The 24,969-nt window shown below is 44.2% G+C and overlaps 2 protein-coding genes across 6 annotated transcripts in view; one reads left to right on the plus strand and one right to left on the minus strand.

Moving 5' to 3' along the window:
- ATP6V1H (ATPase H+ transporting V1 subunit H) overlaps positions 1-24,969 on the minus strand; it is an 81,868-nt gene that overhangs the window by 34,884 nt on the left and 22,015 nt on the right. For 2 of the 5 annotated variants that reach the window (XM_081258739.1, XM_081258742.1), the window contains 6 exons: positions 17,622-17,831; positions 15,079-15,225; positions 9,594-9,696; positions 8,533-8,622; positions 4,206-4,319; positions 1,184-1,288 (listed from right to left, as the gene is read on the minus strand). In XM_081258739.1, coding sequence (XP_081114865.1) covers positions 1,184-1,288; positions 4,206-4,319; positions 8,533-8,622; positions 9,594-9,696; positions 15,079-15,191 — 525 coding nt within the window. In that variant the 5' untranslated portion in view covers positions 15,192-15,225; positions 17,622-17,831. Of the gene's footprint in view, positions 1-1,183; positions 1,289-4,205; positions 4,320-8,532; positions 8,623-9,593; positions 9,697-15,078; positions 15,226-16,599; positions 16,795-17,621; positions 17,832-24,969 lie in introns of those variants that run through there. The other 3 variants (XM_081258740.1, XM_081258741.1, XM_081258738.1) reach the window with 2 other exon arrangements.
- The window catches only part of RGS20 (regulator of G protein signaling 20), a 73,792-nt gene continuing 70,189 nt past the window's right edge, over positions 21,367-24,969 (plus strand). Inside the window, exon 1 of the mRNA XM_081258747.1 lies at positions 21,367-21,547. Coding sequence (XP_081114873.1) covers positions 21,383-21,547 — 165 coding nt within the window. The 5' untranslated portion in view covers positions 21,367-21,382. The remainder of the gene's footprint in view (positions 21,548-24,969) is intronic.

Consider the following 24,969-nt stretch of genomic DNA (forward strand, 5'->3'; position numbering starts at 1 on the left):
AAAGTCACCAGCAACCTAAATTACAACTTTCCAAGCCTTCATTTCAAATAGGCCCTTACTTGTCCTCTAGCCCTGAGGCCACCAGGCCTCCCAGCATGGCCTCTCCTGGCCCATCCTCCGTGTCCCGCCCGCCCCCTCCTGCCTTTCCTTCCGGATACAGATCTGCCGCCCTCCCCACCCAGGTCAGCTTGCTCCTCTCCGTGGCTCACTCCCTCCAAGCCCCTCACCACCTCTCACTTGGTCACCGGACGCCTAAAGGAAAAGAAACCCTCCACTGAGCCGTCAGGAGCGTCCCGCCATCCGCCCTGTGCTGGGGAACCGAGAAGACAAATGGGAAAACTCGTGATGTACCAGCCGTCACCCCGAAAGCTGTCCTCCTCCACGAAGAAGCGGGCTTGACGGCCCTGACAGCAGCGAGACCACAGCAAGCAGGCTTCGTGTTTCCCTTTGGGCTTAAATGAAACCCCACGAGGACACGGTGAAATCCTGAGAGGGAGTCACTGAGGGAGACATCCTCTCGGGCTGGAGAGAGCAGCCCCAGGCCACCCAGTGGTGCCTGGGACAGCCTCCTGGCCACGACTAGAGGCGGGCTGCCTAATGAGCTGTCCCGTGCTGTCTGCAGTCTGAAGCCCCCCTGGCGGCAGCCAGGGCCAGTTTGTTTACTGGTGTGACTGGTCAGACAGTTTGGCCTGGGTATGTGACCAGAGGGCATAAAGGACCCACTGCACACTTTTAAAGAACTCTCCCCAAACCAAGACTCCTGGCACCGATGTGGGTGGTCCAGAGTCCCAGGGCAGAGATGCTCGCCCATCGCACTGTCTCTCCTCCTCTCTTGTGAGCCTCACATGAGTGTACCCTTGGAGTTGTGTGCGTCCTTCCAATCCTCCAACCCGTGTGATCTCGGCAGCCACCTTCCTGGAAGGGAAATCCTCCCTACCTGCTGAAATGCATGACGGGAAAACCCCGAGTGGCAGAAGAGACAGGAAGCTCTGAGCTGAAGCCAGTCACAGGCAGAAAAGGTGAAGCCCCTACCAGACCTGCAAGCTGCGTGGCTGACACATCAAACTCAGAATGCCTCTTTTTGAACATAGAGTTTCTGTAATTTCACATAATTACCATAAATAGCTTTAGGGAACATGGACGTTATGTTCCTTTCAAAGATACTAAGAGCAAAGTCTTTTACCTGTGAACTCAGCTGAGTCTTTATCCAATTGAAATAGTAATTTAAGTCACTGCCTTCCATCAGTTCTTTTCCCCAAGCTGCTAACTTGGCAATAATTCTTGCTGCCTGAAAAATAAGAAATACATTTGAATATTATACTGATTCTAAAAATCACACCATAGACCCTAAGAAACAGGACTCATAACCATTTTGCTGCAGGATTTCTTTTAGCACTCAACTCCTTCAAAGATAATAGATTATATTTCATTTTTAAAAATATTTCTAATATGGTCAAATGTAGTTTTAAATACTTCCATTAAAGTGAATCAAAATCAGTTGTGTTTTAAGAATTTCACAATATTCCCTGCATTATTCTGAGTTTCAAAAGTAACATTAGGATTCATTATAAGACCAGCAAAAATCAAAAGAACACAAAAATCCTTCTTAGCGACTTTCACCAACTCACTGGCCAGAGTTCTGAGCAATCGCTCCAACAAACTGCCAGCCACTACCTCGGTCATTCAAGCCCTTGCGAGTTCTCACAGCTACAAATCTGTATCTTGGTATAAAATATATCCCGGGTATTGAATGGTCATCTCTCTCAACAGAAACGAACACCCTTTTCTCTTCACTCAAAAACTTCTCAATTTTCTTCAAGCTATTAAATGAATCACGAAGGGAGGGTGGGAGGGAGATGCAAGAGGGAGGAGATACGGGGATTTATGTATACGTATAGCTGATTCACTCTGTTTATACAGCAGAAACTGACACACCATTGTAAAGCAATTATACTCCAGTAAAGATGTTAAAAAAATGAATCATGAATTTTTTTTATTAAATAGGCAGTATAAGTGTATTTTATCAAATCATGTTGTACACTTTAAATAGCTTATAATGTTGTCAATTACACCTCAATAAATCTGGAAATATAGAGATATAGATATACCGGGGGAAGGGGGAAAGGCAGTATAAACTACTACTTCTCCACCCACAAACCCAATTTAATAAATTGGGTTTCAGTACTTTCTATAGATATAGATATACCGGGGGGAAGGGGGGGAAAGGCAGTATAAACTACTACTTCTCCACCCACAAACCCAATTTAATAAATTGGGTTTCAGTACTTTCTATAGATATAGATATACCGGGGGGAAGGGGGGGAAAGGCAGTATAAACTACTACTTCTCCACCCACAAACCCAATTTAATAAATATTCTTTCAGTTCTTTCTATAAGCAAGTTAGTGTTTCAAAGCTCTCATCATTCAGAGTTAATCCTAGTAGAGACCGTGAAGGCTGATGAGCTGAGCCGAAAACACACTGAGGTCCGCTCCCAGACGTGCACGCAGCGCGCGAGGTGTCAGAGGGCAGCGTGTGGCGCGGCATATTCGGGAGCCTGCACCACGGGGGAGGGGGGCAGCGCCCGGCACCCCGACTCCCTCGCTTTGCAGTGACATGCGGTCGTCTTCACGTGCCTCGCTAAGTGACTTCACAGACACGCCATCTAACTTAAACTGACCTCACTGTCACAAAACAGAAAAGTGACACGAAAGGATCCCTGTGAGGAAACTGGAAATTGAAAAGGTGATCTCAGCAGTGGAAGCACAAGCAAAAGGGCGAAGACAAAGGAACACGAGGCCTGGCGTTTCCTCTCCAAGCACAAGCTCTTCATCAGCGCGAGGCAAACCAGTGAGCATCTGACCCTCAAAATTTGAAAGATGAGCCAAAAGTAACGGAAATCATAAAGAACTGGAAACACAGACTTGGCTACACCATGGATAATGATGAACCTTACCCTAAATGTGTATTTGGTCTTTAACATATTTGTCAATTTTATTAGAAGACCATCAAAATTAGGAAAATGTTTAAATCATGTTTCCAGACGGTGAAAACAAGCCTCTACACAATTTGAAAGAAGAAAATATATTACTGTTTCCTTTTTAAACTACTCTTTAAAATAGTTTATTTCATGAGTCCTCCTTTTAAATTTCTTTTTACGAATGTTTCATACAATATACGAACATACTAGTACATGAATGAATATAGATATATATGGAGGGAAAGAGAAACCGTACGCTCAACTCTTTCACTGACACTGGATCTTGCTGCGAAAATGTAGGCGTCTATGAAATGCAGCCTCAGGAGCGCCCCCTGCAGCCCACAATGCGCTAGGAACAGAAAAGGCCTGCACAAGGCCTGATTCTCTGATCGTCCTCTCAGACCTTCCGCTCAGTGTTGACACGTCCAAAGACAGCCTTTCAGGCTAAGTTAAAAACAGGAGTGTATCTAAGATATTCAAAAGCAATTAATCAACTACTTAATTAAAATAAAAATTAAACACAACAGCTGCTTCAAAGCAAAATTTAATTTCTATAGTAAAATGCAGTTAATTCTGTCACAGACCACCTAACGCTGTTTGCACATGTGAATTTACCACAGACTTTATTTTCAAATTTTTATTTATTTATTTGTTTGTTTATTTTTGGCTGTGTTGGGTCTTCATTGCTGCGCGCAGGTTTTCTCTAGTTGCAGCGAGCGGGGGCTACTCTTTTTTGCGATGCGCGGGCTTCTCATTGCGGTGGCTTCTCTTGTTGCAGAGCACAGGCTCTAGGCGCGCGGGCTTCAGTAGTTGTGGCAGGCGGGCTCAGCAGTTGTGGCTCACGGGCTCTAGAGCGCAGGTTCAGTAGTTGTGGCGCACGGGCTTAGCTGCTCCGTGGCATGTGGGATCCTCCCGGACCAGGGCTCAAACCCGTGTCCCCTGCATTGGCAGGTGATTCTTAACCACTGCGCCACCAGGGAAGCCCTACCAAAGGCTTTTATCTCAATGAGCTCATCAAATGCTCTACAAAGTTGAACTGTGTCAGAGCAACCTTGCCTCCTCTGACCTCCCAACACCCCACGCTACTAACATCCAGTAAGGAAGCGCTGCTTTGAAAAGTCAACGTCAGAGCAGTCACTCCTCTGGGTACTGGGACGTTACCAAGTCACAACCAGCCCGGGTGCATTTTTTCCCTGAATCAGAAATGTGACCAACTCAAAACTTACCATATGAACAGTAAAGAGATCCTGGCGATTCAACATGGGCAGAAAGTAGGACCAGGCGGTGTTCTTGCTACGTTTAGCATAGTCAAAGAAAATGCTAACGCGCTGGTGATTTTCCTAAAAAGAAAGAAAAAAAAAAACGTAAAGAAAGAAACATCACTGATCAGAATGCATTTTCCTAAAGAATGTAACGATTATGCACTGCTTCTCAGCCTTCATTTTATGTCCCCTCAATCCATGTTTTCTCTTTCCAGTCGATATGAGATTTGTCTCCCTGTTATTATTACAATGGGGCAGGGGGTGACGATGGGGGCAGGGCAGGGGCAGGGGATAGTTTTAAGTAAAATCACCTTTAGTTATTATGATTAGTTTAAATCAGGTGAGCCAGGATAACAGACCCCCTGCAGGTGTAGCACCCGAGTTACGTCTCTCCTCAGCCTGCCCCCCTCAGTGCTATCTGGCCACCTCCACCCTCCTTCCACACAAACAAAATCATGTAGGGCAGAGAGATCCCAATTCAGCTCTAGATGGGAAGATCAGCAGGAAGCACTTCAAGCTACTTACAAACAGGCCAGGGAAACAGGGAATTAGAGAAATCTCGGATGTTCTAGGTTACCCTTAGCACACTGTGATAGAAAAATCGGGGCACATAAAGACAGCAAAAAACAGCACAGCATACCAGCAGGTAGATCAGAGGAACAATTAATTCTTAGCTGAAATCATGCAAACTCTACCTGTCACCGAAATTTTCTCTGCATATTGCTGGCTGAAATCCACTATCTGGTTCACTAAGTGAACACAGTGGTTAAGTAGCAATATTTGGTAAACAGCACAAATAACCACATAAACAATAACTTTAACTCTCAGATCAACATTTAAATCTTCTTAAATACAATGGCTTTAACTTTGGTCTGTGCTAGAAGTTACCTATTTGAGGAGCAGGCTACTAGCTCTTTAAGTAACAAATCATTATAGTCTAGACTAAATTGAAATAGTTATGATAACGACTCCATCAAAGAACTCGAAGTTCAGGTAGGTCATCATTAACTCCACTGGTGGACTATTTTCAAAGCTAAAATTGTAATTCTCATTGCACATGTAAATTAACAAAGTCCCCTACACACAGAAAGAGCAGAAACTGTCACACGTTTAACTAAGGTTAAAACCCATCTTCCTCAACTAGTCCTTCATGGATTTGATTCCTACTTAAAAACGCACCTCCAGCCACTGCTGCTCCAGGCACCCAAATCCACATCTTTAACAGAATAAGGATAAAGCCCTCTCAGAGGCACTGAGCAACTGATACTAATATGCGAGCACAGAAAACATTTTAATCTTCAAAATTATGTACTAAAAACTAAACACGTGAGGAAAAACAAGCAATTCTGCCCCCAAAGTATTCCCATTCAGATGTGTTAAGAAAAAAAAGACTGGATTAGAAATGTATAACAATATTCTTTAAATGGCACACGGACTCAACGTGGTAAAAGTGAGCACAAATTTCTCAATGTAACCAAAATTTTACCAAAAAAATCAATTGTCAGAATACGTTCAATCAGTAGCTAAGGTTAATGGCAGCTACCTAAGTCTAAATCTCTCCACAGATCTTCCATAAACACAGGTCAACAAGAACAAATAAAACTATACTCCTGAAGATGTCCTACTTCGGACACCGCCTTGATTGGCAAAAATGTAACAACCTGACAGTGCCTTCTGTTGGCAAAGCTGTAGGGAAACAGGCATTCTCACACGTTGGTGGGAATGCAAAATGGAATATTTGGCAATATCTTAACAAAACTGCATACGTGGTTCCCTTTTATCCAGAAACCCCATTTCTAAGGATTTACCATGAAGTACCCTCCCAACAATAGGAAAATACATTTGCATAAGGTTATTATCTTCATTATTTCTAATTACAAAATATCGTAACCGCTTTTTGCCCGACATCTTAGCGAGGCCTCAGTGGTAGCAGCTGCCCTCCGAGCTTGAGATGCCCCCAAAGACGGCAAGAAGAAAGAGGCCAGAAAGTCGGCCACTAAAGGACAAAGACCCAGAGGACGATCTAAGGGCAAAGCCAAAAGGAAGAAGTGGCCCAAAGGCAGAATTCGGGACAGGCTCAGGAATCTGGTCTTCGTGACAAGGCCACACGCGGCCAACTCGGTAGGAAGTTCGCAACCCCAGCTGTCGCCTCTGAGAGACGGAAGATTCATGCTTCCCTGGCCAGGCCAGCCCGTCAGGAGCTCCACAGGAAAAGACCTAGTGACGGCTTTTAAAACAGCTCAAGTAACTTACACGAGAAACACCAGAGGTGGAGATGCCCCAGCTGCTGGGAAGATGCATGAGTGGTCCCACCAACTGCACATTTTGAAAAATAAAACTTTGTTAAACCCAATATATATGTACCTAAACCCACCTCAATGGCTATTACATCAGAGGCCGATTAAGTAAAATATGGTATATCTACTAATGTCCTCTGTAGCTGTCAAAAAAAATATGGGAGATTGAACTGAAATGGAATGATTTCTGGCATATTGTTAAGTGAAACAAACAAAATACAACAGACTACGTCTAGTATGTATTTCTGTATAAGAAAGAGAGGGAAATAAGAAAATACATGTGTACCTGTACATGTGTATCTGTTTGCAATAAGAAAAACAGGAAGGACAAACAGAAGTCTACGATATTATGGCCTACAAGAGGTGGGTGGGAGTGTGGGCAAGGGGGACTGGGGACATACCTTTCTGTATAGTTTTGACTTCTGGAAGCATGTAAACGTTTTACATAATAAAAAATAGTAAAAACCAACAGGGATGAGGAAAAAAACTGAAGTAGATTACAAACAAAAATAAATGAAGCTATTTCTGGAAAAATAATATAACCACACTAAAACAAACCTGAACACAACACTCTGCACAACCTCGTTTAAAGACAAAGTACAGCAGACAAATACTGAACTCCAGGCAAAGGGCTTTTATTCGGGCATGCGGGTCAGCAATTCTGAGCCGACTTCCTCCGTATCACGGGTGGAACAAGTGAGTAACAGGACGAGATGACCGCGCCCACTCGCCGGCACAGAAGACAGTCCAGCGTGGAACGGGGGGCTGGCGTGAACTCGGGGGCGGGGCAGTGGAGGGCACAAACTGGAGATGCTTTGTGTGAACTCACGGTTTTTAATTTACGGGTTTGTAAATGTGTATAAAAATTGAGGGAATTTGTGCATGTGTGAGTGTGGGTGGGTGGGTGTGTACGTATCAGTAAAACCAGGGTCTGCAGGCCAGCTCACGGCCTCCTCATTCTAGTCCAGTCATAGTAACGAGCGTTACCAAGGCAGACCACAACCCTCCCCATTTATCCTGACCTTACTTTCCTAAAGGAAAAAGTGCTGAGAAAGACGGAGATCATTCTCAGACGGGCTTGCATCAGCCCAGGCTGGACAGCCATCCTGAGCTGATAAAATCACAACATCCCTGTAAGTGACACGATGGCCCTTAGATGGGCAGCACCCTTCCTCCTAACCTCCGGGTCCTCAGGAACAGTTCGCCCAGTGGTTGCACACAGTAGGCCAGCGATAAATGCTCTTCCTTGTAAACTGACAGACGGACGCCCTCCAAGCAGCCAGACCGACTCTTTTCTTCAAGGGACAGGCAGACTCTTGAGTCTTCAAGACTCTTTTCCCTGAGACGTGCAGACAGGCCTTGGATTTTGCAGCCAGTTGGCCTGTTTCAGAAAGACTGCTCTCGATACCAAGCATCTAAACCTAGATTATACTCGAGTATAAGATACAATATGGTGAATGAGGGGGGCCCTCTGCGTGTAGGGACAACAGAGCGGTAAACAGAAACTTCACATCACTGGAAAAGTCTCAGATGACAACCAAAATGCTCTCCAAAAACAGCACGGTTCTGAGGGCAAGCACCTTGACCACAGTCAGCACTAAACCCCCAGGGGCCTGGCCCTGGCCCGGGACACAGCGGCACTGAAATCTGTTGAATGACTGAAAGAAAAGAGCCACATCATCTGTGAGTAGGCAGAGAATCCAGAAAGCCTCAGGGGATGCACCGAGCACTGCTGCTGCCCAACACAGAACTCTGAGGAAATACGGAGAAAAGACATCCTGATTCCCCGACATGCTAAAAACAACACAGTAGCCAGTGTGCGGGCAGTCCCAGCTTTACCACCATTAGCAAATTACAACCCACACAACGAAGAAAAATACACTATCGCACTCTGGAAGGGAACCAGTGCTCTAGGTGAAACCTTATAGAGGTGCTGTTACTGGGAGAGCACAAAAAGGTGAGGACCAAACGTGTCAGGTGAAGAACACACCCACCTGCAGCGCGTCATCAACCATGGTGAGGATGTACTGAACTGTCTGCTCTTTGGAGATGTGAGTCATCAGATTTATAAATGTCTTAGCACACTAGAAAAAATGAAATGAACGTTACCCACTGTTTTCAAATGTGCAAACACAACGTTTTAATGGAATTTCATTAAAATATTACTTCTCTGGCCTAAATTAGGATGCAGTTATAGAAAATGCCTGCCTTTTACAAATACTGTGATGAAGGATGGGAGGACCATACTAGGGCTTGCATCAGTTTTTTAATAATTTCTAGTGACGTCAAAATGTTTTTACTACTTTTAAATAGACAGACCTGGCCACTATCGACTCTTAAAACCGTAAAGACTAAGTTACGTAGACAAATCTAATATTATCATTCGTTTCGGGTTCCTTTTGTTTGTTTTTTTGGTTTTGGGGGGGGGTTTTGCTTTTACTAGGAAACAGAATACCAGAGCAGCACAAGTACAGGAATTCGGTACAGGCACTGGAATCAGAAGGCTCTGACCAGTCTCCATCCTATGATTTAACACCTATGTCACAGTTTCTCTAGAATTCAACAAAACTGGCACCCACGATATGTTTCCTCCCGAATTTCCCAGGATTGTTGTGAGAATCAGGCTGAATCGTATACGGGCTCCTTCAGCCAATCAGGGCACCGTATCAGAAAATCTGATGGACAGCGGAGTTAGATGTTATTCTAGTGAGAATACAAAGGAGAAAAAAAATTGCTTAAAAAACAGAAAAGTTAAGCAACTTTGAAAATACTGTACACTTTGAAACAGTAATTTCCATGCTACGAATCTATTCTAATTCAAAAAAATTTTTCAGAAATGCAGAGAAGGATGGAGGAATAAACATACTCAATAGGACATTTTTTCCAAAATTAACAAAGAAAACTAGAGATCCCTCAAATGTCTTCCAATAAAAAAGAGTCTTTAGTTAAATTATGACACCTACCTACAGTGGACTATCACATGGTCATTGAGAAAATTTCTAGAATGTCTAATGACACGGGGCAGTGTTCATGGTCTAATATCTGAACTGATCACCTGACTGCCTTCCGTCTGAAGCATCTCCTGCTTCTCCTCAGGACTTCTTTTCATTTCAAATCTCTGAATGAACTCGCAGTCTTCGGAAGAAATCATCTGCCCTCTAGAAAGAAAGAACAAGGTTTCCGTTCAGCAGGAGTTGAAGGGCCACTGGCAGCAAGTGACACAGGACGCGCTGCCTCTCTCTGCGAGGGCTGACACCAGACCCTGGCGTCCCACGGCCCTGCCGTCTGGGTCCAGCCGCACCACCTACTGCTCATGGGCCTCCCAGGCCCTGACCGGAGCTAACTGACCTGCAAAATGGGAACAAGAACCCTATGCCTTTAAGGGGCGGAACTGAGGCTGCAATAATCCTCGTGAGGCGGTGAGCACAGGGCCTGGTCCACAGGAAACACTCATTAAAATGCCACCTCTGGGCCTTATCCAAGTCTCAGCCTATCTCCATCCCAGCCAGCTTACTTGGCCATCTAAGTTATCAAGACAAAACCCCTGTATACAACTTGCTGCAATCATTTCCTCCAGCATATTCTTTCCCTTCAGACCCAGAAAAACGTGACCAAATCCTCTCTGAAAAAATCCCCAGCCTCCCAGCAATCGGCCCGCGCCGTCTTCTTCCCCCCTCCGCAGTGCTAACTCGCGATCTGAACTCCAGGCTGACCTCTCCCAGCCCCACTCACAGATCACATACATGACACAGGCACTCCACACCCTACAGGGGCATAACTGAGGTCACGAACATATACCCCACACACACACTCTATGCCCCAGCCAGGCTGATGGGACGATGGAAGCCAAAGCAGACACTGCGCCCTGTTCCCATTAAGACTAAGCTCTTCACATATCACAGTTGGTCAGGAGAAAACGCACTCTGCACCCCAGGCTAGACCAAGATAACGACGCCAACCTGTCTGGTTCCAGCGCAAAATAAATGAAGTCTTTTTTCATAAACTTGAACTCCCTAGCTCAAACAATTTTACCCCAAATTTGGCTATGCTGACATGTAAAAGCATGCCATACCTTTTTAAATAGGATAATCATAGGAAAAAGATGCAGTTTTTCTACCATTGAGAAAGTGTACTATGAAGGTTATACTTGGTAATCTTGAAATTTTGCAGCTTTCTTCTGTGTTTTTATTTGGCAAGCCATTCCTTCTGAAGTCTAACTTCCTTGCATTTGTCCCAAGGAACCTTTTTTTGCTTTCTGTGTTTAAATTATTTCACCTGTAATCTTCCTCTGACAGTCCCACAATCTAACAGGCCAGGGACTCCGGCCCCTTCTGTGATGAGTCGGGCCCCGTCCTCACAATACTTCCCCCTGACATCACTCTCCTCCCCACTTCCCCACTGCTGGGGTGGCTCAGCCTGATGGCCCCGGTCCAGCGGGTTTCCTGCTTCCAATCCAACCCTCCTCCACAGCCCCCTGACCTACACTGCCAGGCAGCTTTGTCAAACACCACCCCCCAACTGTTTTACTCCTTTCATTTGGTCAGACTGTGAATTTGAAAGGTGGTTCTACCTAGCACCTAGGCAGAGGCTCTCAACAAAAACTATTTCAATTAGTTGACTCATTAAAACCTATATGAGCACGTCCATGTTACTTAACCTACGTGAGCAGCTGTCTACTCATCTTTAAAATGAGGACAGAAAACTTATTTCACAGAATTGCTATGAAATTACCATGACACAATATGTGACTTACCGAGCACGTTACTTCTTTTCCCAAAAGCGCGTCTCCACCGCACCCTCCAAGCCCTCTGCTCACGCATGATCTAGTCAGCCGGCGTTAGCTGCCAGCCAGCTATGTGCCAGGCACCTTGACGGATAGGCCACACAGCAATGAACTGGACATCCCTCCCCCCGTGAGCTCACACTCCAGCGCAGAAACCAGAAAATACACAAGCACAAAAGCAAATACTTTTTTAAAAAATACACACACACATATCATAATGCCAGGATTCTAAAAGTTTATTTTAAAAAAAACTAAAGCTAGGTAGGGAGGAAAGGACATATTTTAGCTGGATTAGAGAAGACCTTCCTGAGGTCACCTGCACAGACACCTGAATGAAGGGAGTTAATGAACCAAGTGATCCAGGAGGAACTTCCACAGACAGAAGTGCAAGTCCAAGGACGCTGGGGCAGCAGTGAGCTGGCTGTGTGTGAAAGAGCAGGAACGCAGAGCAGCTGCAGGGCTGGGGGCACTGGGGCATGATCTGACCTACACTGTTGCTTAACTGAAGTCGAGTTGATTTACAATGTCATGTTAGTTTCAGGTGTACAGCAAAGTGACTCAGATACATATATAAAATCTAAATCTATATATATAGAGAGAGTAAAATCTATATCTATATCTATATCTATATCTACATAGAGAGAGAGAGAGACAGAGGGAAATAGAGATTCTTTTTCAGCTTCTTTTCCCTTATAGGTTATTACAAAATATGGAGCATAGTTCCCTGTGCTACACAGCAGGTCCGTGCGGGTCTGATCCACATTGTCTGAAATGACTCTCACTGTCCTGTTAAAACTGTACCTCCGGGGAACAGTGACAGCAGAGACCCCCGGCCAGGACCCGCGAGCACATGTGAGACGCGGGCAGCCTGCGCCAGGCAGCAGCGGGGCACCTGGAGAGAGGCGGTCAGACTGGGCACAGGGCCTGGATGTGCGGACCTGGGCCTGGACGGGAGGCGGACTGTCAGGGACGAGAAGAGAGGAGACGACTCCTAGGTGCTTGGCCTGCAGAGCTGGCACATGTGGGCGCCATACTGTGGCCTGCAGCAGCCTGGGCGGGGCTCCACCAGCCGACCTGAAGCTCCCGAGCCCTGCGCGTCCTTCTTAGTCTCCAGTCCCCGCCCGGAGGCTCCTTCCCTCTCGGCAGCCCTGGCCCCTCTGCCCGTGACTCCCACAGGTGTCTCCATGTGCTCCCCGAGGATGTCCTGGTGCTGCTGGGTGATGATTCGCTCCCTCCTTTTGTTTTCTGGGAAAACTGGACATGTGTCTCCATTTTAATGCTTACCGCAACTCATTATTTAATTTTTCAGTTAAAGGTTTGCTTCCTCATTAAACTTTAAACTCGCAACGAAGGACACTATTTTAACTCTTGCATCCTCAGGACAGGACAGTTTTACTGGATTCCAGTTTGAGTGGAATAGCCACGCCCATTCGTTTATGGACTGCCTACTTGAATGATTAAGAAGTTTAATCACATGTAAATACACTTTAAGGCACAGGACTTCCATAGTAACATGTTAACGTGTGAGAGATACTGGCCTTTGACATTGGGCGATTCTCCCACGGGTTTTACTCTATCAGAAAACAATGTGGCATCAGATTCACTGATAACTCAAGGGTCCCATCCAGCCCGCAACAAGCTGTGAGCACTCTGGGGGTGGGGATAGGACATCTCACACCCACTAGTGTCCCCACAGCCAGCTCAACAGAGGCACACGGCTGACATGTGGGGCGCATCTGTGTACAGACGTACAGAGTAGACTGCTTCTATAAAGGAAACCCACGAGCTGGACAACAGAATAAAGGACAGAAGTAGGAAAAAAGGGAGACTAAGACTTATGTAGTGGGGCGGCCTTGGAACAGGAGGAAGGGAAGAGAAAGCAATTAAAAATCTCCCTGTGGGCTTCCCTGGTGGCACAGTGGTTGAGAGTCCGCCTGCCGATGCAGGGGACACGGGTTCGTGCCCCGGTCCGGGAAGATCCCACATGCCGCGGAGCGGGTGGGCCCGTGAGCCATCGCCACTGAGCCTGCGCGTCCGGAGCCTGTGCTCCGCAACGGGAGAGGCCACAACAGTGAGAGGCCCGCGTACCACAAAAAAAAAAAAAAAAATCTCCCTGTAACTACGAATGTTCCAAATGCCAAGGCGAGGGAATGCCTGCCCGTCAGCCAGTGCTTTATGATCGAATTCAATATTGTTCTATTTAGGTTATAAACAGTCGGGCTTTATAAACATGAAACTCCTTGTCTTCTAGTCAAAACACCCTCTGGACTAAGATTAGGAAACAGAGCTCAAAATCCTCATCTCACAGGGGACTTAAACAATCACACAGATACAGACGACCAGAGAAAACATCAGAAAGTCCCTCTCGCTCCTGCCCTTGAATCTGTGGCCTCACCATAATCCTCTCCCTTAGACTGGGAAACCAGAAGTCATCCTAGATACTTTTTCACCCTCACACATCAAACTGATCACTGAGGTTTTCTCCGGTCTCTCCAATTCTAGCCATTCCCACAACTCGAATACTGCTCTAACCTGTCTCTAGCTCCAGGCTTATCATCCACAGATCTACCCTCTACACTGAGGGAACAACAATCCAACCAAAAGGCAAATGTGATTATCTAACTCCTGCATAGAACTATCAGTTATTTCTAATTCCTCCAACAGTGAATTTAAAACTGTGTTCCTTGGGCCCAGAAATAGACCCCTAAACATATAGTCAACTGGTTTCCAAATGATCAATTTACATATCTGACTTCCTTACTAGATTACGAGTTTATCTTTCTGTAGCCACAAAGTCTGGAAATAATGCCTCAAACTTGGCAGGTGGTTATTAAATGCGTGAGGAGTAACTAAATTAACAGAAATAAATGGGATCATTTCTGTACACTGCATATACCTCTTAGAACAAAACAAACTGCTAAATATTAAACTAAAGCTTTCCCAATTTGTTTTTCAAAATACGCATGCAAATCTTAACTGAATTTCCTTAATAACTTACCGTTATGAATATACCAAAATAAACAGATATGAAGTAAAGTCAACATGATAAAGTATGGTCAAGAAAAAATGAACACTCGCTTTAAGATAAGTACAGAACACCCACGTGCTAAATCTTAACACACGCAAGGAGGGGGAAAGAACTAAAATTTATTGAATGTATTCAACACACCAGTGCTTGTATTCAACTGTGCTAATGCCTTAAATACATGATTTCAGCAGCACTCCCACGGGATATGTATCCCCCTTTCACATTTACTTTAGTGAACCTCAGAGGAGTTAAGGGATTTGCCGAAGATCAGCAAACTAGTAGACACAAGAACCAGGATTCAAACCCAAGTCTTGAAACTTAAACACCTGCTCTTTGCTAGTTGTCTGAGCCCTTCTGCAACACCACCCGTCCCCACGCTGATCACCAAGGCATACGGGGCGGGCGTCGGGCAGGCTCTGCCTGTCATCCTCTTCCTCCCTCCAGGGCCTGAACACTCCTCCTGTGCTTCCCATTCATCCAAACAGTACCACTTTGCAGGCAGAGAAGGTCGAAAGTGCTGTGGCCAGTGCTGCCTCCCAACTAGAGCCCCAAGCTGCTTCCATCACACTAAGCTGTCTCCCTGTGACAACTAATTATTCTAAGGAGGAAGTGTCTTCTTCCACATTTATTAGTATTTTTCCAGTATTTCTCTCACAGAAGCATGACCATGAAAAAAGTCTGAAGCAAAGGCACATGATTACCCATGATTCACAGCAAATCGGCACTTACTGAAGGTAGGACTGCCAGTTCACTTTGTTCGCACGAACTTCTGCAGCCTTGGCAGCAATGATGTTGGTTGGAACGGCAGCATCCACGGCGCCCCGGATATCCATCTTGGTCATCTAAATTTATGATCGTGAATGTTTTTCTGCAGACCTTCAATTTTGATGCAAGGTAAAACCAGAATACAAGGTGTGATTGATTTTTAACAACTACTACTATTATTATTAGCAATAGCATCATTATCACCTTAATCTCTACAAGCATTCAACTCAAATACTAAATATCCTAAATATTAAATAGTTGTGCCATTATATTTCAAATCTTGTCCCGTTATACACTGTTCCATAGAAGTGTTCTCTATAGGTTTTTACTTTTCCCGGAAAGGTTTTCTAATTATTGGCACCAATATCGCAGTAAGATTTTTTAAGTAACCATTTAAGATATTGAATTAAGAAACCATGCTTAGAATAGGCATACAAAATAGGAAAGTATTTTAAATGTATACAGTTGAAATCAACTTTCCTCTTCTGACAGAGAAAAAATAATAACCTGCATAGTACAAATAGGACCAATTATTTTATTTACATTTAGTAAGCATCATTTTAAAGTGGCATATGAAAAACCTACATGTCCTTTCTAACATTATTTACTCAAATTAACACCCAAAGTGGGAATGCAGTATCTTAGAAGACAGAGCTTTCTTTTTTCGATCAAAATTTATAGCAGCTCAAAATCAATATTGGGAGAATTTTTTGAAACAAATAAAGATTACAGTTTAGGTACACCCAACAATGAGAGACTGGTGTGATAATATGATCCTACAATAATGAACTTTTAAGTAATTCTCACTCCTAAACTTAAAGATAAAAGCTTAAGCCTGATTTTATCACGACACAAAATACAAGTTCCGGTTTACAAAATATAAGCTCATAGTTATGACCACAAAGAAGCTTAAACCACACCCCAAATTCTATTCCAGGATCCCAATGACCTTAGTCAGTTTGGAAGTAACCTCTACATCTGAGGATGTGTGTGCTGCATGAACAAACACGGGCAATGCGGACTGGCTGGGCCCAGGTGAAAACAGACGCCGTCCGGGCCAAGCTGGAACCTGGAATCAAGCGGGCTCAGCCCCAGCGGCCCCTCCTGCGGCGGCTGAAGGTGCCTCAGGGCGGTCACCTAGGTCCCTGAACAACTCGAACCCCCAGCCGGCCAGGGCCGCGGCCCAATCCTGGGGAAAGCACACCTTTCACCCGTCCACCCTCTCTCCCCTGCCCTTCCCTGCGGGGAAGGCTCCGCAGTTTCGAAAACCGCGCTGAGGCCCGGAAGGCAAAAAATCGGGGAACCGGGGCCGGAGGAGGCCAGGCGGCGCCTGGGCGGCAGAACCCAGCGCGCTCCAGGGAAGCGGAGAAACCGCAAGCTCGCCTCGCCGGGTCGGGGAAGGAGTCGGGGACCGGGGCCGAGGCCGCAGACGGCACGACCCGAGCGCGGCCTCACCCAGCGAACCCGCGGGACCCTCCAACGCACCCCCAAGGCGACGGGAAGATGCAGCGGTCCGGAGTCGGAACCGCCGCCGTGCTGGGGCGCCGAGGCGGGTCTCCTGCCGAGTCCGGAGGCCTGATCGGCGTTGGGGACGCGGCGCCAGAAAGCGAGCGCGATTCGGCACCGATCGGACGTGAAGGGCCTTACAGGCAGGAGGAAGCCGCAGCGGCCGCAGCGGAATGACAGGAGCGCCGGTCACGTGAGCGGAGGCACGTGACCGCCCGGAAGGCGGGGGCCGGGAGGGCCCAAAACAGCCAGAGGAGCGCCCTGCGCGCGAGAGGGCTCCTCTGAGCGCGGGGCTGGGGGCTGGGGGCGGGCCGGACACGCGGAGACCCCGCACCCCGATACCCGGCGGCCCCGTGGACGGAGTCCGAGCCAAAACTCATCTAGCTCAACCGTCATTCTGAAAAGTTTAATTCAGTGCTTTGAAATCGGTTGACTTTCACTTGGGTTTGACAAGTCAGTGAAGCAGGCGTTCTTATTCCGAGTCTCAATATGAAACTGATGCTGAGACATGGGTCACAAAAGTTATCTTGCCCTAGGGCTGCAGATTTAGCGAACAGTGGATGTTCCATGCCACAGCTGCAATTATACTAAAAAAACAAAACAACAACAAAACTATTCCTGTTTAATTAAAATTCAAATTTAATAGCACCCTGTATTTTTCTGAAAACCCCGTTTTGAGCCGAAGTTTTCCCCAGTCCAGGCCTCAGCTTCCCTCTTTATCTTAAGATAGTAATGAGTAACGCTACACTGCAACTAGTGAGCGGGTATAATAGCATATTGTTTTTGATAACTGTTGAAAGAGATTTGTAGGTATAACCAATATATTTCTCCTACAAATGTTAAGTTTAGGCCAAGTTTGGAAAACAAAACTAATATTATACACTGATTACAAATAAACACAGTAGGAATAGTATATAATATTGTGTTCTTTTTTTGTATTGCTGCTGTAACAAATTGCCACAGATTTACTGGCTGAAAGCAACACAAATGTATTATCTTACAGTTCTCTAGGGCAGAAGTCTGAGGTGGGTGTCACTGGGCTGCGGATGTTTGGCTGGGCTGAGTCCTCCACGCCGCTCCCCAGGCTCTAGAGGAGAATCCATCTCCTTGCCTTCTTCAGCTTCCTCTAGGAGTTGCATGGATTAACAGTCCATCAGCTCCCACGCACTCTGAGATGTTTATGCTCTTAGATGCAAGTCTCTCCATCCTGCCTGTTACATTGACCCTTTAGGAAATGTCCTTATACTTGGGAATAATGCAAAATAAATACACATTTGTCAATAAGTACTTTACTCACCTTTAACAAATTGTAAAATTCTTTTCTCATACAAACTCTCCTTCCTGCAATCTCCAGGACACTTGCTTTACAGAGAATTCCAGGAAATGCCAGTCAATGCTGCAGTTCCACTAGATGTACACACACACATACACACACACACACGCACACACACACACACCCTCAAATATAAAAAAAAGTTTACTAGGATCTCAGGAGCACTGTGTGTGCAATGTTTTATTAGGAGACTTACTTAGATAAAAATCATTATCAAATTAAACTTAAGAAGTTGAAAGAACGTTCACACAAATAATTTTTAAGTAGAAAGAAGTTTCTGAGAGGGAGAATGTTTACAAGTGTGGGGAAAGTGCTAAGAGAAATTAACAAATGTTCAAAGGAAATGTTTCCTCCAATGTTTGACACCAGAATAGAAGATGCAGAAATGAGAGTGGGGAAGTGAGGAAAAGGCTGGTGACCTAAATGACATCCTTAAGGAGAAACGCAAACGATTTGGTTTGCAGGGTGGTGCAGAGCCATGGTTTCCGGCCCCAGGGTATGGAGATGTGGAGGCTGGTCCCAACTGTACTATCACATGTAGCCCTTGGACACATCACCTGATACCCCATGCATGTTTCCCCATCCACAAAATGAAGAAGATGATGGTAAGGAGGACAAGACACTCTTGATGGTCCCTTCCAGCTCCGGAAATCGCACAGGTTAATTTGAGTCTACTGATACCACCTATTCCATTTTCGTTCTGAGAATCTGGAGCCAAACACCAGGTCCTTAGACACTCAGATTTTCAGTATATTCCCAGGGTTGGGCAACCATCACTGCAATCAGTGTAATAACATTTTTCACCTCCCCTAAGAGAAACCTCTTACTCATAAGCAATCATTCTCCATCTCTCCCCAGACCCTCCTACCCTAGGCAACCACTAATGTATCAGTATGTTCTGTATCTATAGATTTGCCTGTTCTGGACATTTTCTTATACATGGAGTTAGACAACATGTGGTCTTTTGTGACTGGCTCTTCCCACTCAACATAATGTTCAAGGTTCATTCATGTGGCGGTACGTATCAGTACTTCATTACTTTTTATGGCTGAATAATATTCCATCGTGTGGATATACCTCACTTTGTCTATCTGCTCACCAGGGGATGGGCACGTGGGTTGATCCCAATTTCTGGACATTTGCGTGTCTTTGGTGAACATATGTTTCAGTTCTCTTGCTTCAGTGCATATCTACAAGGGAACTGCTGCCGCCAGACTGTGTCCCAAAGTGGCTGCGTCATTCTACACTCGCACCAGAAGTGGATGAGAGTCTCAGTCGCTCCGCATCCTCACTATCACTTGTGATGGTCTGTCTTTTTTACTAAAGCCAACCTGTTGGGTGTGACGTGGTATCCATTAGTGATTTTGACTTGCATTTCCCCAGTGGCTAAAGATGTTGAGCACCTTTTCATACGCTTTTTGGCCATTTGCATATCTTTTGAGAAATGTCTATTTAGACAATTCACCCATTTCCAGTTGTTTTTTTTAGAAGCTCTTTTTATATTCTGGATACAAGTCCCTTATTATGTATGTATGATTTGCCATATTTTCCCCTATTTTGTGGGTGTCTTTTCACTTTCTTCATGATGTCCTTTGAAGAGCAAATGTTTTTTATTTTGATGAAGTCAAGTTTACCTATTTTTTTCTTTTGTCACTTGCGCTTTTGGTATTGAACCTAAGAAGGCTTTGCTTAATCAAAGGTCACATATATTTTCTCCTATGTTTTCGTTCAAGAGTGTTATAGTCTTAACTCTTATATTTTGGTCTATGATTCATTTTGAGTTCAGTTTTTTTAAAATAAATTTAGTTATTTATTTACTTTTGGCTGCGTTGGGTCTTTGTTGCTGCACGCAGGCTTTCTCTAGTTGTGGTGAGGGGGGGCTACTCTTCATTGCGTTGTGCGGGCTTCTCATTGCGGTGGCTTCTCTTGTTGCGGAGCAAAGGCTCTAGGCACGTGGGCTTCAGTAATTGTGGCATGTGGGCTCAGTAGTTGTGGCACACGGGCTTCAGTACTTGTGGCTCGTGGGCTCTAGAGTGCAGGCTCAGTAGTCGTGGCGCACGGGCTTAGTTGCTCCGCAGCATGTGGGATCTTCCCAGACCAGGGCTCGAACCCATGTGCCCTGCAATGGCAGGCAGATTCTTAACCGCTGCGCCACCAGGGAAGTCCAAGTTCAGTTTTTAATGTGGTGTGAGGTCCAACTTAATTTTTATGCCTGAGGCCGTCCTGTTTTTCCAGCACCATTTGCAGAAAAAACAGTTCTTTCCCAATTGAATTGTCTTGGCACCTTTGTCAAAAATCAACTGACCATAAGTGTGTGGGTTCATTTCTGGACTCTCAATTCTATTACGTTGATATATGTGTCTATTCTTATGCCAGCACCCCAGTCTTAGTTACTGTAGCTTTGTAGTAATTTTTCAAATTGAGAAGTGTGAATTCTCTAACTCTGTTCTTATTTTCTGAAATTGTTTTGGATATTCTGGGTCCCTTACAATCTCATATAAATTTTAGAATCAGCTTGGTCAATTTCTGCCAAAAAGGAAGCTGGGATGTTGCTGGGAATTCTGTTAGTTTTGTCTGTCAGTTTTGGGGGCCTGGGATCATTTTATAAAGGAAACTTCTCCAGTTTGTAGTCCCCAGTAATACATACCTGGGATCCTTACCTCTGTGCACCCCCAGAGCCAGCAGAGGCTACTTGGGCATTAGATACCGTTTGAGAAAAAGGTATTACGGTCTATCTATTTGCACTCTGTTTAACAATCCTATATTTATAAAGCACTTTACAAATAGGAAGTATGATGTAGAAGCCAAGTCTTGGCTTAATCATTAGAGGACTAGTTACCGCCTCAGAAAATCACTTCAATTAATTCTATATGACCTAAGTAAAAAGTGTAATAATCCTTGGGGTTAAGTTTGGGTATGAGTTTAGCACACATTTCCATCCACAAAGCTGACTGCTACTAAAGTGACCTTTTAAGAGACCTAGATAGACCAGGTGGCTCCTCTGCCTCTTGAGTGTATAGCCCCAAACTGTCAAGTATCACACACTACGAACACAGAACTCTGCCACGCAATCTATTTCCTTTATCATGATATACTAAGCAATATATCGCTTGAATCATGTCTTTCAGCTTTGATTTAGCATTCAATTTGAATTAGGAATACACTGCTACCTGTAGAGGGCAGTCATAACATACCTGGGTGCTCAAAATCAGAGGCTCATCCTGGAATAGAGCTAACGGTCTGTGGATAAACTGCTGACCCACAACACAGATAATCCTTTTGCTTCAGTTGATGTAATTTTGCAGGGAGGCCCCCAGCAGACTGAGCGACAGACCAGCACCAGCCAAAGGAAGAGAAATAGAGTGGACCCTGGGCTCGTGGTGTTAAAATCAAGCTACAGGACTCATTTGGAGACTTTATTGTACAAACATGCCTAGGCTTTCCCCAGACGACCAAGAAGACCTCCAGAAACATTTCTCCAGACCATCTATGCAGATACAATTTCTGTTCCCGCCTAGGGCTGAGGAATATAATGTGAACATTCATGAAACCGTGGAAAATGAAGGAGGCACCATGGCCAGGCACAATGTCAAGGTAAGACCATCTCCACAGTCCGTGACCTTTCTTGACAAGGAAAGGGTTTATCCAGAAAGAATAGAAAACCATAATCAAGCTTTAGTGTCAGTGCTCACTTTATCTTATTGATGATTTATCAAAAATGCTTCCAAACCAAACCCAAGAGAAAAACTAGAACCTTGATAATAATTACCTGATCCTTCCCATTTTCTCCAATCTAAACAACTTCCCTTTACCAAGGCAAACAATTACATTTTGTTTGTTTCTATGTTTCAGGAGGTAATGTTTTAAAAAGCAAAAAACCTAGACATAGATTTTTGCGGTTATTGATATTAACCCTTAGATATTTTTCTCTGATATAAAAATTATATCCCACATGGTAATGAAAAGCTTTCTACAAAAATTGCTTGAGAAAACAAACTGATAAACTATTACAGGCACATAAGAACATTAAGGGGCTTAGGGGTTTTTCTCCTAAAGTCATAGTTTCCTAGGTGAATTTCCTAAGCGTGAATTTCTGCCACTAGATAACACGATTTACCATTTTCCTGCTCAGTATTGTGTGTATCTTTGCAGAAAGTACAGTTTAAGTCTGTAAATCCTCTTAACTATAAATAGAACCACCTCTTAAAAGGTTATTCATGTGGAGGGAGATGGGCATGTGTTAATACCTCTGACAAATAATGATCAGAACTCAGAATTAAATGCTGCAAATCCTACGACAGCAAACCTGTCCAAATCCTGTAGCACTAGAAAATCTATCTGGCCCTATGCTCATATCCTCATAATAATCAGTATTTATCTGTAGACTCTAATTATCTGGATCTGCCCTTTCTCCAGTGTTATTTTAACCAATTGGCACAAGGAGAGGAAAATTTGTGGGCTTTTTAGTCATTAGGAGGCTTTTCCTGTAGGAATGTACTGACCCTTACTTTTGAGCTTCCAGACAAATAATACATGAATTTCCACACCTCCTCCTATCACCGAAACACTAGGTCTTTAGGAAACTAGAATGAAACGGGATAGAATGGCCAGAAGTCCTTAATTAATGAGCATCTAAATGAAGGCAACACACACAAAAGAGATTTCTAAAAGGTAGAATTTGGAGACAACTCTGAGGAAGCAGGCAGCAATAACAGTATATGTCGTGTGTGCATATATATAATATACATGTATGTATATATATAATATGTGCATACACACATATAATTTCAAAGTTCTAACTGCCTGGAGAGTGTGCGTTAAGCAGGGTCATAGGCAAAGGATTGGGAAGTTATCTATGAATGTGCAGTCACATTCCGACAGCATCCTGGAATCGAGAGCCCTGGGGCGCTGGGCCCTCCGAGCTGCCATCCTGACCTCATTAACCCAGGTAATCAGGTCCCAGCCTGTGCAGCAGCAGGTGCAAGCAGTCAGCAGTGATCCAGTTGGGATGCTACTGGCCTCTCCACTCAGTGTTGCCTTTTTGTATTGCGTCTGAATATAGATGCACGTTTAGGCGGCCATGTCCCTCATCTAGCAAGGATCAGGATGGTAGAACTCAATGCATTTAATTCTACAAATATCATTGGGTCCTTACTATCTGCAAAACCTTGGGCTAAGTTTTGAGAAGGAGAAAGATTTTGTCCTTTCTCTCTACAGACTCACAGTATTATCAAAATTGCATCCTATCAGCATGAGTCCTGTCAATACTAGAGGCTATCTATGTGATTACACCCTTTCAATCAGTAAGGCAGTAAGACACTGAGATGGAATACGATTGATATGGAGTAAAACAACTGAAAAAGGCCTAATGAAAGAGTGGAAAAGGTGACATTTAAGGTAGACATGAAATAATATCTAGAAATGGAGAGAAGTAAGCAAAACATGGGCTGAAATGTGTCTAGATGCCTAGAGGCCACGGTCTTAAATGCACAACTATCTGTAAAACTGTAAAACTTTTAGGAAAAAATGAGAGGAAATCTTTATAACCTAAGGCAGGCAGAGTTCTTATATAGCAAAAGCATAGTTCATGGAAGAAAAATGGATAAATTGGATGCCATCAAAAATAAAAACCTTTGCTCTGCCAAAGACCCTATTTAAGAGGATGTAGAGACAAGTTACAGACTTTGAGAAAATATTTGCAAACCCCAAAGACCTTGTAACTAGAAATATAAAGAACTCTCAAAACTCAAGAATAAAAACCCAAACATTCCAAGTAGGATATGGGCAAAAGACGTGAACAGGCATTTCATCAAACAGCATACACAGATGGCAAATAAACACACGAAAAGATAGTCAGCATCATTACCACTAGGGAAATGCAAGCTAAAAACACAATGAAATATCACTACTCCCCTATCAGAATGGCTAAAATGAAACACAGTGACAATTACCGATTTCTGGCAAGGATGCAGAGATGCTAGATCACTCAAAGGTTGCTGGTAGGACGGCAAAATGGTACAGGCAGTCTGGAAAACAATTTGGCAGTTTCTTACAAAACTAAACATGCAACTATCGTACAGTCCAGCAATTTCACTATTGGGCATTTATCCCAGAGAAATGAAAACCTATGTTCACACAGACTCCATATGCTAATGTTCACAGCAGCTTTATTCATAACAGCCAAAAACTAGAAACAACCCAAAAGTCCTTCAAGGAATGAAGGATTAAATAAACTGTGGTACATCCGTGCCATGGAACACGATGAACCAACTAAGAGGAATCAACTACTGATACACAAAAGGAATGAACTACTGACATTGCCCCTGGGATCAATCTCAAGGGAACGAGGCTGAGTGAAAAAAGCCAATCCCAAAAGGTCACATTCTGTATGATGCCATTTATATAACACTGTTAAAATAAAATTATAGAAATGGAGAATAGATTAGTGATTACCAAAGACTAGGATGGCGAGGGTGGTGGATGCAGCTACAAAGGGGTGGTTTGAGGGAGCTTTGCAGGGATGAAACGCTTCTTTATCTTGATTTCGGTGGTTACACAAACCTACACGTGTGATAAAATTGCATAGAACTACACTCACACACACACTTGTGAAATCTGAGTAAGCTCTCAGAATTGTACCAATGTCAGTCTCCTGGTTTTGATGTTGTACAACTTATGAAGTTCCCATTGGGCGAAACTGGATGAAGAGTGTGTGGGACCATTGTGTACATCCTTTTTGGAACTTCCGGTGAATCTATGATTATTTCAAAATTAAAAATAAAAAAAAGTAAAAGCCCTCCAAAGGCAGGTTAGACTGAAAATAACAATACATTTATGTGTTGCATAAATGTGTTGCCTACATTTATTGTGGTTCTTCCTGTTGTTCTTTTTATTTGGATTCTTAACCAATTTCATTAGGTCAGTAGCACTGATGTCGTTAGACCCGCTTTAGAGATGAGAAAACAAGTTTGGAAAAACTTTTGGTTACATGTGTGAAGTCAGCTGAGTGGCGATTT

This window comes from Mesoplodon bidens (genome assembly GCF_964165515.1).
Source record: "Mesoplodon bidens genome assembly, chromosome: 16".
In the NCBI taxonomy this organism is placed as follows: domain Eukaryota; kingdom Metazoa; phylum Chordata; class Mammalia; order Artiodactyla; family Ziphiidae; genus Mesoplodon; species Mesoplodon bidens.